We start from the raw sequence: 17382 nt of genomic DNA, 5'->3' as shown, positions 1-17382 counted from the left end.
TAGTGATTGACTTGATGGGGGGTGGTCATTTTCTTTCCTCATTCACTGTCTCTCCTTTTCTAACTAGCATCATGCAGCTAGAGCAAAATTAGTGTTTTCTCTGTTTTATATCTTGTTCTATTACTTCCAATTCCAGCAAATCTTAAACCACATTTTGGATGACATTGAGTTTTTCATCACAAAACTCCAAAAAGCAGCTGAAGCATTTTCTGAGCTTTCTAAAAGGAAGAAAAGCAAGAAAAGTAAAAGGAAAGGACCTGGAGGTAAGAGGGCTTCCTTATTGTAGGGCTTTCAGACCCACAGCTGAGCAGGCTTCCTTACTCTAGGGCTGTTAGACCTACGGTTGAGTGGGGCTTCCTCAGTCTAAGGCCATCAGACCCAAGGGGGCTTGGCCTTCCTTACTGTGGGGCTATCAGACCCTTGGAGAGTGGGCCTTCCTTACTGTGGGGCTATCAGACCCGTGGAGAGTGGGCCTTCCATACTGTAGGGCTATCAGACCCGTGGAGAGTGGGCCTTCCATACTGTAACTGTGGGGCTATCAGACCCTTGGAGAGTGGGCCTTCCATACTGTGGGGCTATCAGACCCGTGGAGAGTGGGCCTTCCATACTGTAGGGCTATCAGACCCGTGGAGAGTGGGCCTTCCATACTGTGGGGCTATCAGACCCTTGGAGAGTGGGCCTTCCATACTGTGGGGCTATCAGACCCTTGGAGAGTGGGCCTTCCTTACTGTGGGGCTATCAGACCCGTGGAGAGTGGGCCTTCCATACTGTGGGGCTATCAGACCCGTGGAGAGTGGGCCTTCCATACTGTAGGGCTATCAGACCCGTGGAGAGTGGGCCTTCCATACTGTGGGGCTATCAGACCCTTGGAGAGTGGGCCTTCCATACTGTGGGGCTATCAGACCCTTGGAGAGTGGGCCTTCCTTACTGTGGGGCTATCAGACCCGTGGAGAGTGGGCCTTCCATACTGTGGGGCTATCAGACCCGTGGAGAGTGGGCCTTCCTTACTGTGGGGCTATCAGACCCGTGGAGGTGGGCCTTCCTTACTGTGGGGCTATCAGACCCGTGGAGGTGGGCCTTCCTTACTGTGGGGCTATCAGACCCGTGGAGGTGGGCCTCCCTTACTGTGGGGCTATCAGAACTTCAGGGCTGAGGAGCTGGGGTCCTAGCAAACAGCTCCACTGCGCTGATCTCGACCAAGGCCCTGTAGCTTCAGCACCACCAGAGGTTCTAGAGGAGAGGAAGAGCTCATGTTGGTTTCCAGCTGGCTGCGCCTTTAAGTCACGGTGACTCCCAGGTCAGGTGGACCCCATCTGTGGTTTTCACCTGTGGTTATAAAGTTGGTTTCTGCTCATAACATTGTTCTTTTATTTAGAGTTCTTTTGTTGTAAATATGGAACCTTTTTAACATTAAAACTGATTTTTCTCATGAAAATATTTTAAAATACCAGTGGATCTGAACCTGTATTACATAACCACCAACAGTTCATTCACATTCAGCGTTGCATAGAAGCTAGTGAAGAGCCAGTATTCGAAATGTCTTCAAAAACTGGGCCTGGAATTCTATCACTCAGGAAGCTGATGCAGGAGGATTATTCTTAGTTTCAGGACAACCTGGATAGAGAGTAAGAGGTTATCTCAAACTGGCTAGAAATGTATAAAAGTTTACTGTAAGGGTCGTGTTTCTATTTCCTCTGGCAAATGGCACAAATTGAATAAAGAAAAGAAAAGCTAGTGCATGTCTCACTCATCACAGCTGACTTCAAGTCTTCCTGCAGTTCCCAGCTGTGTAGTAGGAGTGGGCAGCCTGCAGTGTTGTCCTGGATGTAGAGACGTGGACATTCCTCTGCACGTATTCTGAAACGAAGCATTCTTCATGGCCTCCATGCCTCCTCTTCTGGTTTCTTAATAGAGTAGCTGTCTTCCAGGTTACCAGGTTCAGAAGCAGACTCCATGTCTTCTTTCTCTAGCAGACAGCTACTTTGATTTGTTTTCTGTAGATGGACTTTCTCCTCAAGACCACCAGCTCACAAATAATGACATGGAGACTTATTATTAATAATGAAAGCTTGGTCTTAGCTTAGGCTTGTTCCCAACTAGATCTTATAACTTAAATTAACCCATATTTTTTAATCTGTGTTCTGGCATGTTTTTCGTTTCCTCATCTCTCTGCACTGCTCATGCTGCTTCCGCCGAGTCTGGCTGGTGACTCCGCCTTTCTTCTTCCCAGAGTTCTCTCAGTCCAGAAGTCCCACCTATACCTCCTGCCTAGCTATTGGCCGTTCAGCTTTTTATTACACCAATCACCACAATACATTTTACACAGTGTACAGGATTATTTTCCCCAATTTCATCTATATCCATTCTTTTAATTCTCATAATCAGCATCCAGTTGACACTGTCATCCTTTTTGACCGAGCTTAAAAGCAGTTTTCAACCCTCTAGTGTTCTGCCCTTTAAGGAGAATCCGATCAATCGCTGAGGCAGGGTCTCATAGAGCTAGCCTCAAAGATGCTATAAAATTGAGGGTGACCTGGAACTCCCGATCTTTCTGGCGCCCCTTCTCCAGTAGTAGGGTTACAGGTATGCCACAGCCAATAGGATTCCCTCCTTAGAATTCTAAGTCGGAGTCTGTCCCAGAGCACACATAGTTCTGTGGACTGTTGATTAAAATGTCACTTCTTACCTTGACATTCAAAGTCACCCACAGTCTGAGCTGAGTCTTCCTCTCCGTCCTCACGTTTCTCTGGATTCATGTTGCTTATTTTGTGCCCATGCAATCTCTCTTTTACTCCATACATTGTTGTAATCCTCTTACGTTATTTCCACAGACTACCCGGGGTGGATGTGGGATTGGGGGGGAGGTGGGCAGCGCTTTTCAAATCCCATCTTAAAAGTTACTTGAAAGAACTTTCCAGTATTCACGGTCTCCATTTCCCAACCAGGACAGTCTCCTGCTCTAGCACTCAGTCACTCCACCTGTTACCCTTCTGATTCATTTCCTCTGTTATTTCTCAGGGCCATTAGGAGCAGGGCTTGTCACTTACTCAGTTTTATAGTCTTTATAATGATGACATGAGTTCCTTTAACATAGGAAGGCTTCAAGTCCTATTTCTAGAATTGAGTCACTGGGAGTGCCTAAGGGTAGAGGAATCCATTTGAATTTAAAATCTTCTTAATTTATTGGAATAAGAGATGTCGTAGAGTGAAGGTCCACATCTGACATAATCTTCTATGTGGATTTTTTTTTTTATTTAATAAACTTTCTTGTGACTCTGTTCTCATCTGCCCTCTGCTGGTTTTTATTTCCTCAGAGGGTGTTTTGACGCTGAGGGCAAAACCCCCACCTCCTGATGAATTTGTTGACTGTTTCCAGAAGTTTAAACATGGATTCAACCTTCTGGTAGGTGGGCTTTATTTATATATAATTAGAAGAAACAGATGGAAAAGATCAAAGACTAGCCAGAATGTTCCTGGAAATTAAATTAAGAGATACAGTTGTCCCTGCAGATTTGTGGGTGTGTGCTTTGATTGGCCTTTAATTATAACATCTGTTTGCAAGGTATGTGTGTCGAAGAGACATGATTAGCTGGGAGGCAGTGCCTGGGTTCTTAGCTGAGAGACAGTGCCTGGGTTCTTAGCTGGGAGGCAATGCCTGGGTTCTTAGCTGAGAGGCAGTGCCTGGGTTCTTACCTGAGAGGCAGTGCCTGGGTTCTTACCTGAGAGACAGTGCCTGGGTTCTTAGCTGAGAGGCAGTGCCTGGGTTCTTAGCTGAGAGGCAGTGCCTGGGTTCTTTGCTGAGAGGCAGTGCCTGGGTTCTTAGCTGAGAGGCAGTGCCTGGGTTCTTAGCTGGGTGTTCTTCCTCTCATTCTCTCCGTGGTGTGCGAGCCCCTCGAAGCAGAAGTGTTAGGGAGGGGATGCCCTCCTGGGTCTGCCTTGGACTTCTGTGTCCGTCCTTGAGGTGATGGCCTTGTGGTAATGCATTTGTTTTCTTGTGTCCCAGGCCAAGCTGAAGTCTCATATCCAGAACCCGAGTGCTTCAGATCTGGTTCACTTCTTGTTTACTCCACTGAATATGGTGAGCATTTATTGATTAAACCAGGCAAGAATTCTTAGTATGTCTTCCATCCAAGACGCTGAATTACTTAGGTGCGTTTCCTTGATTGCCTTACCTGGGTCCTGTTTTCCTTACCATGTGTAAACTCTGAGAATGTGAAGTTTGAGAATTTAGAAGGACACACACCTCACTTATGGCTGGGGACTTGGCACACACACACATGCACATTATAATAGCAATTTATTGCAACCTAGCATTGTTACAAACATCTTGTTTTCCAGAACAACTGGGGGAATTAGGTAGACTCATGTTTAGGAATTCACACACAAAAGTACTAGGTTTTACAAAGCAAGCAAGGAACATGTAGAGTGGCTATAAGTGGTTCATTCTAACCAAAGATAAATGGCTTAAAAGTATCTGTTTTACTTGTGTGTATGTGTGTGTGCGCGTGCGTGCGCACGTGCGCGCGTGCGTGCGTGCTGTCCTAAGAAGAAAGAAGAGGGTGTCAGATCCCCAGAGCTCAAGGTAGAAGCTGCTGTGAGCCCCTCGCTCCCTCAGGTCCTCTGGGGGCGCCATACTTACTGTTAACTACTCAGCCATTTCTTCAGCCTGCTTCTTTTTTAATGGAATGACAAAGCAGCATGGAAATTATTCGCAATATGTGATTGCTCTATCATGTATGTGATTTTTTTCCCTAAAGAATAAAGATAAAGCCATACAAAATAAAAGTTCCCCAGTTTTGGTTTAGAACGTGAAAATATGTGTAGTTGAGTTCTTTAATGTTAATCAAAACCAGAGAAAATTTGATATTTCTCATACATTTTATTAAAGTTTTAAAGAAAGAGAAAAATCAAGCAAACAAAGGCATGAAAGTCACGCTGCCTTCCCAGAGCTGACACGGAGGCCTGAGGGAGCGTTTGAGTCCAGCTTTGATTCAAACAGACAAGACTAAGTAGCACTGCCAGCGTGGATGTGGGGTGACTGCTCACAGATTGGGGGTGAACCGCTATTGTTATTGTCCAGACGACCTTAATTGTTGCTGGATGTGTCTGTATGGTGTCCTAGAGTGAATTTCTGACAACCTAGGTATTGTTGAATTAGTTGTATTGAACAACTCTTAAAAAAAATTAGAACAAATTAAATTTGGTTCTGGCAGTTGGTAATTCCAAACTCCAGAGCCTGAGGGCAGGGAATCAGGAGTTCAAGGGCAGCCTAGGCTATCCAGTGAGTTGAGAGTCATCCAAGGCTAAACAGTAAGACCCTGTCTCAAAAAATAAAAGCAACAGAAACAATAAAACAATGAGATCCATCTCATCCAAATGGGAAGAAATTAACACTAGCTCACTAACAAAGTCAAAATTTGATCCTGTCTTGGTATTACCACATGCTTATCAAGCAGCTTTTGACATGACTTTTATTTTTCACAAGTCTGAAGCAGGTATCTAATAGCCACCTCAAGTCATGTCCCCAACTCAGTTAACCATTGTGATCAGCCTGCCTGTCTTAAAATATCTACCAGTTTTATCTTTGCCTTTCTCCAAAAAGACACCGAATCAGTGTTCTCACCATCACGATCCTGCTGCTCCGTGCAGGGCCGTAGACATTTTACTCGGTCAGGGAGCTGGGGAAGGACATGCATTTAGGGCTTCCTATCAGTGAGGCAATGTGGAGTGTTTTGCTTGCAAGTCTCTCCTCTCTATGTTCATTGTGCCACACAGACATGGCGGTAATGCATGGGGGTGTGTGCATGTCTGCTGGATTTCTTGACTTAACTCTTTTCCGATAGTCTCCTTCCCCTCTGCTAACCCAGAAGGTACAGCATTCTACTCCTTCACTCCGTTAGTGATCTCTGCATGCTCTCTGCAGATGTTTTGGGTTGGGAGTGAGAAGCTGCAGTCACAGAGTTGAGCACAGTGGTGCATGCGCCTTCAGTCACAGCACTTCCAAGGCTGGGGTAGAATAGTGAGTTCCAGGCCAGCCTGCGTCACATAGTAAGACCTTGTTTCGAAAACCTGAAATAACAATCCCCCCCCCCAAAAAAAAAAACTGAACCTGCCATGTTGGCCCACACCTGTACTCCCAGCACTTGGGAGCCTGAGGCAGAATTGCTGTGAGTTTGAGGACAGAGTGAACACCATAGAAAGTGCAAGATCAGTGTAGACTGCAAAGTGAGACCTTAACTAAAAATCCAAAGACATAAAACCAAACAGAAACTGTAGTGCTGGCTGGTCAGGTGCGTTCTGTTCACAGACGAGTTGGCTCAAGGCTTTCACTCACAATCTTTCAATATTTGCTTTGATTCCCCAGTGTTGTGTCTTCTGCAATTTAAAGTCCGTTAAATCAAGAGAAAATAAGCTTTATGTTACAATGTAGTCTGTCACTACTGTGCACCAGTTGAGGACAGTGGGTCCCAGGTGAGCCCTGTATCAGAATCATGCTGGCATTAAGGATTCCCAAAAGATATGACACCTGGGTTGGATTCTGGGTAATGGAGGAAGGGTCTGCAGGGTTACTAGAAAATCTGTGTTTATAGAGCCACAAACAGTATGGCCTACCCAGAGCCGCTGACCTGAGAAACATTGTCTCAGTCTATAGCCATTCAGAAGCATTAAAAAATAGAAAACAAAAACAAAACAAAATCTCTTTCTTCCTGAAGCACATCTCTGAGAAGGCCAGACTGTAACAAAGTATCTATCCAGTCTGTCTGCTACAAGATAACAACCTTGCCTCAGCCAGGACATCGCTCCAGGGAGACAAATGTGGAGCTGCTTTCAGACACACACTGGTGGTGGTGTGCTTATCAAAGTGTGCACCTGTTTCCCGCTGACCATTAACTTGTCCCTATCAAATCAGGGAAACTTACTAGAATTGGATTCTGTGAGTTGGGGGGTACTGTTTGCCATTGTTTCTTTCCTCTCCCTGCCTCTCCCCCTTCCTCCCTGCCCCTGGCTCCTTTTCAGTTTCTACACCTCCACAGGCGGAGCATGAACTGCTGACTAAGGCTTCTTTCTCTCCCTCTCCACAGTGTTCCTTCTGGATCCATAGTTTCCAATGTTGGCATAACAGATTTGCCAATTGCAACTGGTATCTTTTAAATAACAGAAAACTATGGAAGTTATAGATGGTTAAGTAGGCAGATAAGGGCTCTCTACACTGCCATTAGTATCTTGCAGGGAAGTAATAGATGCATATAGCCAGTATGTAGGTGCTGTGAGTATCCTTAAACTATTGAAGTTTATACAGTAATGCACCCTCACTCTGGATAAGTCCGTTTGAGAAGCCATTTTTCACTCTCTAATATCTTATACAACATCAACTTTTAATTCGAACATATAGAAATAATGCTTAATTCTGGAATTGATTTTGTGCATAAATTTCAGAGTATACATATAATCATTTCCTTGCTAAAAAATAGTTTTGTTTTTCATCTAGGTGGTCCAGGCAACAGGCGGTCCTGAACTGGCCAGTTCAGTACTCAGCCCACTGTTGACTAAAGATACAGTTGATTTTTTAAACTACACAGTCACTGCAGATGAACGGCAGCTGTGGATGTCACTGGGCGAGACTTGGCTGAAAGTCAGGTAAGCACATGAAAGTTCAGCATTTAGGACCTGGGATGCTGTGAGCACTCTGTCTGTTGGTAAGCACATGAATGCTCAGCATTTAGGACCTGTGATGCTGTGATCATGTCTGTTGGTAAGCATATGAATGCTCAGCATTTAGGACCTGTGATGCTGTGAGCACTCTGTCTGTTGGTAAGCATATGAATGCTCAGCATTTAGGACCTGGGATGCTGTGAGCACTTTCTGTCTGTTGCACTAAACCAGGGAGACAATTGTGTAAGATTTATATAAAGAATTACATGTTATGGGATGAAGAAATCGATGTCATTGAAAACCTTGCTGTTGCCAGGCAGTGGGGGCACATGCCTTTAAACCCAGCACTCAGGAGGCAGAGGCAGGCAGATCTCTGTAAATTCGATGCCAGCCTGGTCTACAAAGCAGAGGCTAGGACAGCCAGGACTGTTACACAGAAAAACCCTATCTTGAAAAACCACAAAAAGGGGGGGGGGGGGGGCGGAGAAAGAAAGAAAGAAAAGTTTGTCGTCCAGTTGGGCCGGGGTGATGGGTCATCAGGTAAAGGCTCTTGCTGCCAAACCCGAACCTGAATTCCATCCCCGAGACCCACGTGGTAGAAGGAGAGAACTGACTCAACATACCTGTGCTCTGCCCTCCAAGATGCATGCCATGGCATGTGTACACCCCCTCCAACATGGTGGGGGTGCGGCGGGGTGGGGGTACGGTGGGGTGGGATGCAGTGTGGTGGGGTGAGGTGGGGGTTCGGTAGGGTGGGGTGGGGGTGGGGTGCGGTGGGGGTGCAGTGGGGTGGGGTGGGGGTGTTAATGGAATAAGTAGCGCTGGCTTCTTAGTAATCGGCTTTCTCTTGGCTCAGAACCATCACCCACTGGAAAAGAAATGTGGGGCTAATTTTAGAATCACCATCACTTGTTAATAAAGAGATGGAGAAGGACAAACTGTTAGCAGAAGCTGACACATGCCAAGCAGGGCTGGCCATCCAGAAGTTCCAGCTTCACGGGATACCCCTTAGTATACTTTGTTTGACCAACGCTTTTTTTTCCCCTGGGCAGAGCAAATAACTCAGTGTCCTGACCACTTAGCATCTAGTCTCTGAAAGTTTGTCCTTGTCCCCTGAAAGATGTGGACCAGTTCATCACTTTGCTCTTTCATTGAAACACACAAGACAGTCCCACTTACTTGCTGGACTTCGGCTACTGTGTATGTGGCAATGTAGTCTGCAATTTTACCAAAGTGAAATTCCTTAAAGTGCTATGCACTGCTTTTCATGTTATAATACTATTTTTCTTTAATTGTGTACTTATTTATAATATCCATGCATCAGGAGATCATACTCTATAGTTTTCATGGTATTTATATCTTCATTAAAAGATTTAGTAGCTTTTATTTTATGTCTATATGTGAGTGCCTGCATGTATGTATATGTACCACATGCGTGCCTGGTACACACAGGGGCCAGAGGAAAGTGTGGGATCCCTTGGAACTGAAACTACATGTGGGTGCCCGGAACTAAACCTGGGTCATCTCTGGTAGAAGAGCCAGTGCTCTTAACTGCTGAGCCGTCTCTCCAGCCCTTTTTATTTGTCTGTCTGTTTGGGGTTTTGGTTTTTTGAGACAGGGTTTTTCAGAGTAGCCCTGGCAGTCCTAGAATTCACTCTGTAGCCCAGGCTGGCCTTGAGCTCACAGGGATCACCTGCCCCTGCCTCCTGAGTGCTGAGATTAAAGGCATGAGCTAACACCACCCGTCTCCAACCTTTATTTTATGTCTTATACTGTGTTAAAGCACTTAAATATATTTATAAAATGTTAGATTTATGCTGATTGTAATGTTATGACTAGCCTAGGCCAGGTTTAACTTTTTTTCCATAAGGCTTATTAAATCTGTCACATCTCATAGAATACAAAAATAGCTTGAGGTCTTCAGTGACTTTGTTTTGAGCCGGACCACGGAAATCAGAGAATGTAATGGTGGTTTAAATAGCTGCATCAAAAGGAAGGATGTAATTAGCATTTAACACGAGGAAACCGTCGGTCACTTTAGTCCTCTTTAAGGGCATTAGGCAATAGATGTGGATTTTAAAACACTTGGAAAGGAAAAGGATCAAGGAGGTACCAATAAGTAAGTTAAAGAGAAGGCCTCATTTCATCATAGTAGATCTGTCACAGAAGACCATGTCACCCGTGGAAAGTAAGGCAGAGGCAGAGAGGAGAAAGCAAAGCTGGAGTCTCTGGTCGCCTCGCCTGTGATTTGAGATGGACACGGAGCCTGTGTGAGCTGTCTCCCAGGTGGCATTAGCTGATGATAGGTGTTGTTGGCCACTGCAGAGTAGCAGACTTTCCTAATTAAAATGAAGCGGGTACTTTTAATTTACAGGGTTGGTTACCTGCTTCATTTTAGGAAATTTTGCAGTTTAAAAAATATCATGACCCTTCATAACAGTCTTGGATGTTTCTATTTTCAGAGATACCCTGCAGTTTTAAAGGGGGAGGGAGGAACTGGAGAGTACTTTAGATGCTGCTGGGTCCACTTTAAATGCTTACTATGTTTCTGTTCCCATGCACCATGTTAAGAAACCTACACCCATGCTGAGCATCAGGCTTCAGGAAAAGTTAAGACAAAGTAGAGAAGTGGATCATACAGCAGAATCGAGTGTGAGCAACTGGCATAAATAGGTTTCCTTTCCCCTCCTGAGAAATAGAGTTGTTTTTGTGTTTGGCTAGCCACATAGGAAGGAATTATGACCGAGAACACATTATTTAACCTACAAACTCCATGTCATCCTACAGAGCAGAGTGGCCGAAAGAACAGTTCATCCCGCCTTACGTTCCAAGGTTCCGCAATGGTTGGGAGCCCCCGATGCTGAACTTCCTGGGCGCTCCCACGGAGCAGGACATGTACCAGCTGGCCGAGTCCGTGGCTAATGCAGCAGAGCACCAGCGCAAACAGGACAGCAAGCGACTGTCCACAGAGGTCAGGAGCCCCCGCGTTTGATTTCTGCGGATGGTGTGGTGGTCACGGGGATCATCACTCACTGAAGACTGTTCTAGAACCAGCGACTAAATGTCACCCTCTCCTGCGCTGCTCTGAGTTCCCTCAGCTCTGCTTGTGTTTATGATGGTCACTAGGTCCTTCTCTTCCCCTGCCCCAGCTGACTCACTCTGCCTCTTTCTCTTCCTCAGTAGGTCCTCTTTGTCCCTTTTCTCTGTCGGGAGCTTGCCCTCAAGCACTGTCTGTTGGGTTTCCCTTTCCCATCTTTAGACCCTCAAGGCAGTTCCCTGAACCTAGATCCTGTGGATTCTAATCAACTTTCACAAATACCATACATAATTCCTCCCTCCTCCCTTCCTTCTCTTCCTCTTTTCCTCCTTCTCTTCCTGTCACCACCCCCACCCTCGCCCCCACCCCTGCCCCCACCCCCACCCTTCCCTATTGCTCTTCTCTCTGCTTCTGAGCTGCCTTCTCTCCCTGATACTGTGACTGCCCCCCAGCCCCCTCCACCTCCCCCCAGCCCCCTCTAGCTCCCCCCAGCTCCCTCCAGCTCCCTCCAGCTCCCTCCAGTTCCCTCCAGCTCCCCCCAGCTCCCCCTAGCTCCCTCCAGCTCCCCCCAGTTCCCCCAGTTCCCCCAGCTCCCTCCAGCTCCCTCTAGCTCCCCCCAGCTCCCCCTAGCTCCCTCCAGCTCCCCCCAGTTCCCCCAGTTCCCCCAGTTCCCCCAGCTCCCTCCAGCTCCCTCCAGCTCCCCCCAGCTCCTCCCAGCTCCCTCCAGCTCCCTCCAGCTCCCTCCAGCTCCCCCCAGCTCCTCCCAGCTCCCTCCAGCTCCCTTCAGCTCCCTCCAGCTCCCCCCAGCTCCCCCCAGCTCCCTCCAGCTCCCTCCTGTACTAATCTTTGGAAGAATGTAGACCAGCAAGGTTTATGTGGACTTTAGTTCTCTGACAAATGACCACAACAATGTTGCATCTGCAGAAGATCATACCATATATTTCATCTTTCAATTATTGATTAAGCTTTAGAATATAACCCTGGGAGCAAATGAGAGGACTGAAATTGGGTATATAGTATGATGTTCTTGAAAAATGACTTTTCTGGGACCGTTTTTCTTTTTTTTTTTTCCCCTATTGGAAAGTATTTAAAGCTGAACCAAGTACAAATGGGATGCTCAGAACCCGTGTAACCACGTGGGTAAGGACTAACATAAAAAAGCAGCAGTGAGTGGCAGCTACATACTCCTGAAGTCCAAGTCATTCCTGTAAAATTTTTTTAATGAGTGAGTTTGTAATTTGGCAAACACTATATGAGGAAAGGCATTAGCAAATCACAGTATTTCTGACCACTTTTAAGAAGAAACATTCATATAAATTAAATTCCTTAAAATTGTCCCCTTGGACAAAATTGTTCTGTGGACAGTGATGTTATATAGGGATTTTGCCGTGCTCAGTGGGCTGGAGAGATGACCAGCAGGTACAGAGCCTCTGTGCAGGCAGGAGGACCTGTCCCAGCTCCAGTCACCCACCCCTCGTGATCAAGTCAGGTGTGATGTGTACCTGGAATCCTAGAGGTGGAGAGGCAGAGACAGGACGATCCCTGGGGCTGGCTGACTGGCTAGTCTTACTCCATTGGTGAACTTCTGTTTTAGTAGGTGACCCTGACTCAAAAATATAAGGTGGGAGCAATATAAGAAGCCATTGATGTCACCTTCAGCGTCACATGTGTGTACACACAACACATACCCTCAACACACACAAATTTTTTTCTAAAAGGCAATCTGTTACAATCCAGAATTTTTAAAACTAAAGCTAATACGTCTTTGAAGTCCTCTTTCTGTGCATGTGACTGCTTTCCCTCTGGCTGTGTGGAAAGGAAGGCTAGACTTCATACCTGGCCTTTCATCTAAATGCCTGATGATGGTGACATCATTCTCTGGTCACTGACTGAGCAGCACATGTCCCTGCCTGAGTTTGATAGTTCATACCTCATGACTGAATTTTTCTTCCATTTGGAAAGCAGCTGTGTGTGTGTTGAGGGGCGGGGGGCGGGGGTGTGTGTGGAATACAAGCATACAGGAAATGGTAATTCATTTGGTGTTGCCATAGTTACAGCTGTTTTTGAGTCACAGAAATGTCCAGCTTGTGGTGTTCTTATCTTACACAAGAAAATACGCCACTTAATCATGTGTGCCTTGGGAAGTCACACCGTTATGAGCCCTTTCACAGTTCCTGTGTTTAAGGAGGGAACAGCAAGTGTGTTCTAGGCTGTGACTGTATACGCCTGTCTACTCTCAACCCGTAATTTTAAAAGAGGAGTTATTGAGGATCCTTCCTGCTCATGACTGTCATCTTCCTGCTGTAAAATATTTTCCATTTTATGATTTAAGTGGCTATGCAGAGGCTTAAGAAGATGAAGTGAGGGATGCCTGCTAGGTTGAGATTTTGGGGGGTCGGGGAAGTGCAGGTGATGGCAACTTAAAGTGCATGCAAAGTGTGATCTTGCTAGGAGAGATTTTATTATATTTTATTGCTGCTATGATAAATGCACTTACGGCAAGTCTTGAGCAGTTCAGGATCAGGTGATTCTGTTTAGAATTGAGCAGCATGGATGACATCAAGTGATGAGGGTGGGTAACACTATCAGCTTCGCTGCTTCCTGCGAACTCTCAGCAGCCACAGCCAGGCTCTGTAGTTACCACATCCTCGCTTGCCCCCACCTCCTCCATCTTGGCATGCCCAGTCACTCTCAGCACCTGTGACTTCCTGCTGGCCAGGAACTGCCCTGCCCAGGAAATGGGCAAAAGGTGGGGATGACTCTAGCAGTTCCTGGCCCCAGGTGTTCAAGCCTCTGACTCTTTAATTGAATTCCACATCTCTGCTGGTTCTTGGGGAAATGATTAGTGGAGTTGACTAGTCCCAGGAGTTTAAATGGCTGGAAAGTATCTCCTTGTGTATTTGTTTGTGAGGATCTGCTCCCCGATCTATATTCCAGGTGGATATGTGACTGTGGTTTTTAGCATCCACACTGGTCCACTGGAGACGTTGCCTGTGGATGAACTCAGCTTGTCCTCATCAGCCTTTTTGTTAGAATTGACTCTTGTGACTCTCCAGCCGCAGTGAACCCCAAATCATGCAAACTCCAGGGTGCCCATCTGCTTCAGCATCCAGTACACTCTCCCCCATTTCTTTTCACATATGGAAACCCTGTGAAATCGGGAGCTGACTGTTGGGTTGTTTCATGGTCTGAGCATGTGGCCCCTGTGGCCACCACGCTCAAAGGCCACAGGCAACAACTCTCCCTCTGTAGCAGCCAGTGATCTAAATAGTGTTGTCCACAGAAATGAAGTGATTCCAGAGTTCTTTCCTCCTGGACTCTTGACTAACAAGGTCACAGTGTTTTGTGCATTTACAGTGACTGTTGTAGTGACTGACAGCAGTCCAGCCGTTGGTAACAGTTTTAAAATGGTGTTTGGGGGACTTTTTAAAGATTAAGCAAGTAGAGTGATGTAATTCCGTTATAGTACAGAACAAGGACTTGTCATGTGATGGTATTCACTTCACTAGAGTGCTGAATGGCCAGGTTAAAGGTCATCTTCCAATTTTATTGTTTTCAGTGTTAAAGTCTTTCTGAGATCAAAATCATCTATTGCTGGAATTCCTCAGGAAAGAACTTTCTGCTTCTGTATCTAATATTTTCAGAATTAAGATTTAACCTGTGCACTGATAACAAAAATGAGTCACCCTGTGTCACAGCCTAATAGCACAGTGAGCAATGCCATGACAGAGGAAACCAGTTACTGTCTAGGGCAGGGTTCTGCTTGACTGACAGGGGAGCTCATGCCAGCAGTGCTTGGTGACACACCCATGTAATTCTGTCTTCCAGCATTCCAGTGTGTCCGACTACTCTCCATCTGATGGGTACGCGTTCAATAGCAGCATGTACAACAGAGGGCCACATCTGGACCAAGGGGAGGCCGCCGTGGCTTTCAAGTCAACTCCTAATCGCCATGTAGATAGGTAACACTCAGCACATGCCATGGGGAGCTCTGTGGGTAGCTATGGGTGACTTAGGCTAATAGGGTTGGAGGCAGGGGGTGGGATGGGTAGGGATGGGAGGGTAGGGACAGGTGGGGTAGGTGCGGGCTTTGCTGGTTATTTCTTTAAATGGTTTTGTCTCTTAATGATTTGATAAGGTTTCCATAGTTCCTTATAGAACTGGCTTTGATGCGCAGGAGAGAGTCAGGACCTCTAGTCTGTGATTCTCAGTGCAAATCCCACTGGGTGACTTTTGCTGTGTTAGAAGATACTTCTGACTGTGATCTGTGTAGTAAGAGGCAAGAATTATCTTTAAAGCACTGGTTGTTCCTCTAGTTTCCACCAGATAGTCTCCAAAGAGCTTTCCCAGGTGGAGAACATGGCTCAGTGAGTAAAGTCCTTGATGCACAAGGAGGAAGGCCCAAGTTCTGACACCCAGAACTAACATAAACTGGACATATTAGCATATGTCTGTAAGCCCAGAGCTCTGTCAGTGAGACAGGAGGTGGAGACAGGAGGATTCCCTGAAGCCAGAAGGCCAGCTAGCCTTGTATGCAGCCTGGGGCAAGAGGCCCTGCCTCAAACAAGTGGAAGGTGACAGCTTACCTCACACATGCCATGGCCAGCACTCACCTGAACTCACTCCCCTACAATGAGTTTTTTCAAAGAGTTTCCAGCTCAGCTCTGCATCTACCAAAAACTAAAAACAAAATCCAAAACCTAAAAATCCCCTCCTGTAGATGGAATATTAGACTCACCAGAATAAACCAGGTATGATAGCATATGCTTGTTATCCCAGCACTTGTGTTGGCTGAGGTGTGAGGATGGTGAGTTCAAGGCCAGGTTTGACTATATAGTATGCTCTGGGCTAGCCTGGTCTACAGTGTGAGCCTCTATTTCTGTCTCATTCCCTCTCTCTGCCTCTCCCTCTCCCTCCCTCCCTCCCTACCCCTCTCTATCCCCCTCTCCTGCTCTCTCTGTCTCTCTCTCTCTGTCTCTCTCTCTCTCTGTCCCCCTCCCCTCCCCTCCCCTCTGTGTGTGTGTGTGTGTACTTACACTGGATATAATTAACTGTTTAAATTGAGCCCATGCCTTTCCGTCTTTACTGTCTTCTTGTATTTTTATTTCGTAAAGACTTGATTTAGCGAAACATGAAGAATTGGAAATCTAGAAGAAATAAAAGAACTCCATGAAGTTCCCATTTTTACAAAAATGTGGTTTTCCAGCAGTTGAGGTTACATAAACACCAGCCTAAACCAGAAGATATTGGTATCAGGGACATAGAGGGATGCACATTCACTTAATTGGTGGAGTGTCCCGGCATTCCACTCTCTATATGGAGTTGTTTTTTCAATTTATTATTTTCCTGTAGAGTCTGAGAGCTGGGAATGTTGCTCAGGTCATCCGTTGCTTGCCCAGCATGCATAAGGTCCTGGGTTCGATCCTCAGCACCACAGAAAACCATGACAGTGGCACACACCTGTAATTCAATCACTTGCAGGGTCAGAAGTTCAAGGCCACCTTAGCTAGTACCAGGCTAGCCTGGGTGCATGATGGATAGCCTGTCTCAAAAGCAGGTGGGTGTTGCTTGGTTAAGGATGACAGCAGGCAATCCATGGAAACTACAGGTGTTATTCAGGGCACCAGTAACATGTTAAATTGAGTTCAAAGAAAAGTCAGCAATGAATAATGAATTTTGGAAATGCCAACCTATAAGTTTTAATTATTTGAAAAGTGGTTAGTGAATGGGGGGATGGCTCAGTGGATAAAGCACTTTTTGGATTCTTAGAACCCATAAAAAAGTTGGGCAGACATGGAGGCCCGTTCTACTTCTAGCGTCTGGGAGACAGACACGGAATCCCCAGGGCTAGTGAGCCACACCAGCCAGAACTGATGCACTCTGGGTTCAGGGAGAGACCCTTCCTCAATGTGGAAAGTGGGAAGTGATAGAGGAGGACACTGGATATCAATTTTGGGTCTCCAGAAGCATGTCCACACATGTATGTAGCCTTACATATACACATGCATTGTGTGGTCTGTCAGTCACTAGGTAAATACAAATTTGGTGGACTGAATGACCAAATGGTTGTGTCCAACATTTCAGTCTTTATCTGCCTGCAAGGTCACCTGACTCTGGAAGGTACAGGATGACTCATTACCCATGGCTTAGCCTCTACTGTGGTAGTGTGCTTCGGAATCTGTAAAAGCTCACCTTGTTCTGTATGATCTTTATAGGATCTTAGGGAACTATGTCTTTGATTTATTCTTTCAACCATATCTTTCAGAATTGACTTAGGAAGTTAAAGTAATGCTGTAACTGTAATGAAATAAAATGTAAATTTAGAAATCTAGAACAAATAAGAATTTTATGAACTTCAAGGATTAACATTATGATTGCATTTCTGATTTGTCTTTGAGAATGTCCAAGTTCAAGGCTGGTCTGGGATATATGATGAATCCCAGACCAGCCATAGTTTCTTAGCAATACCTGATCTCAAAAGCAAAACCAAAAACATAACAAACTACAGAAGATGTAGAGGCAACAGTAACCTCGGGGCTTCTCTGTCTAACCAGCTGCACCTGCTCACAGTAGATCAGTCTCTGAAAGGTAAAAATCAATTATGTTATGGCATGATGATCTGACTGAATAACTGATATACTTCACATAGCACCTACTGCATTTCTTGCACGTAAAAACAATTGCATTTAATC

General features: G+C 45.8%; 1 protein-coding gene across 5 annotated transcripts in view; it reads left to right on the top strand.

Moving 5' to 3' along the window:
- Eps8 (EGFR pathway substrate 8, signaling adaptor) overlaps nt 1-17382 on the top strand; it is a 173069-nt gene that overhangs the window by 129160 nt on the left and 26527 nt on the right. For all 5 annotated transcript variants that reach the window (XM_076568120.1, XM_076568121.1, XM_076568122.1 and 2 more), the window contains 6 exons: nt 137-263; nt 3315-3403; nt 4004-4078; nt 7490-7638; nt 10441-10624; nt 14519-14652. In XM_076568120.1, the coding sequence (XP_076424235.1) occupies nt 137-263; nt 3315-3403; nt 4004-4078; nt 7490-7638; nt 10441-10624; nt 14519-14652 (758 nt within the window). The remainder of the gene's footprint in view (nt 1-136; nt 264-3314; nt 3404-4003; nt 4079-7489; nt 7639-10440; nt 10625-14518; nt 14653-17382) is intronic.

Source organism: Peromyscus maniculatus, chromosome 3, assembly GCF_049852395.1.
Source record: "Peromyscus maniculatus bairdii isolate BWxNUB_F1_BW_parent chromosome 3, HU_Pman_BW_mat_3.1, whole genome shotgun sequence".
Taxonomy (NCBI): domain Eukaryota; kingdom Metazoa; phylum Chordata; class Mammalia; order Rodentia; family Cricetidae; genus Peromyscus; species Peromyscus maniculatus.
Note: the sequence above shows the minus strand (reverse complement) of the source record. Positions and strands in the feature narration are given on the sequence as shown.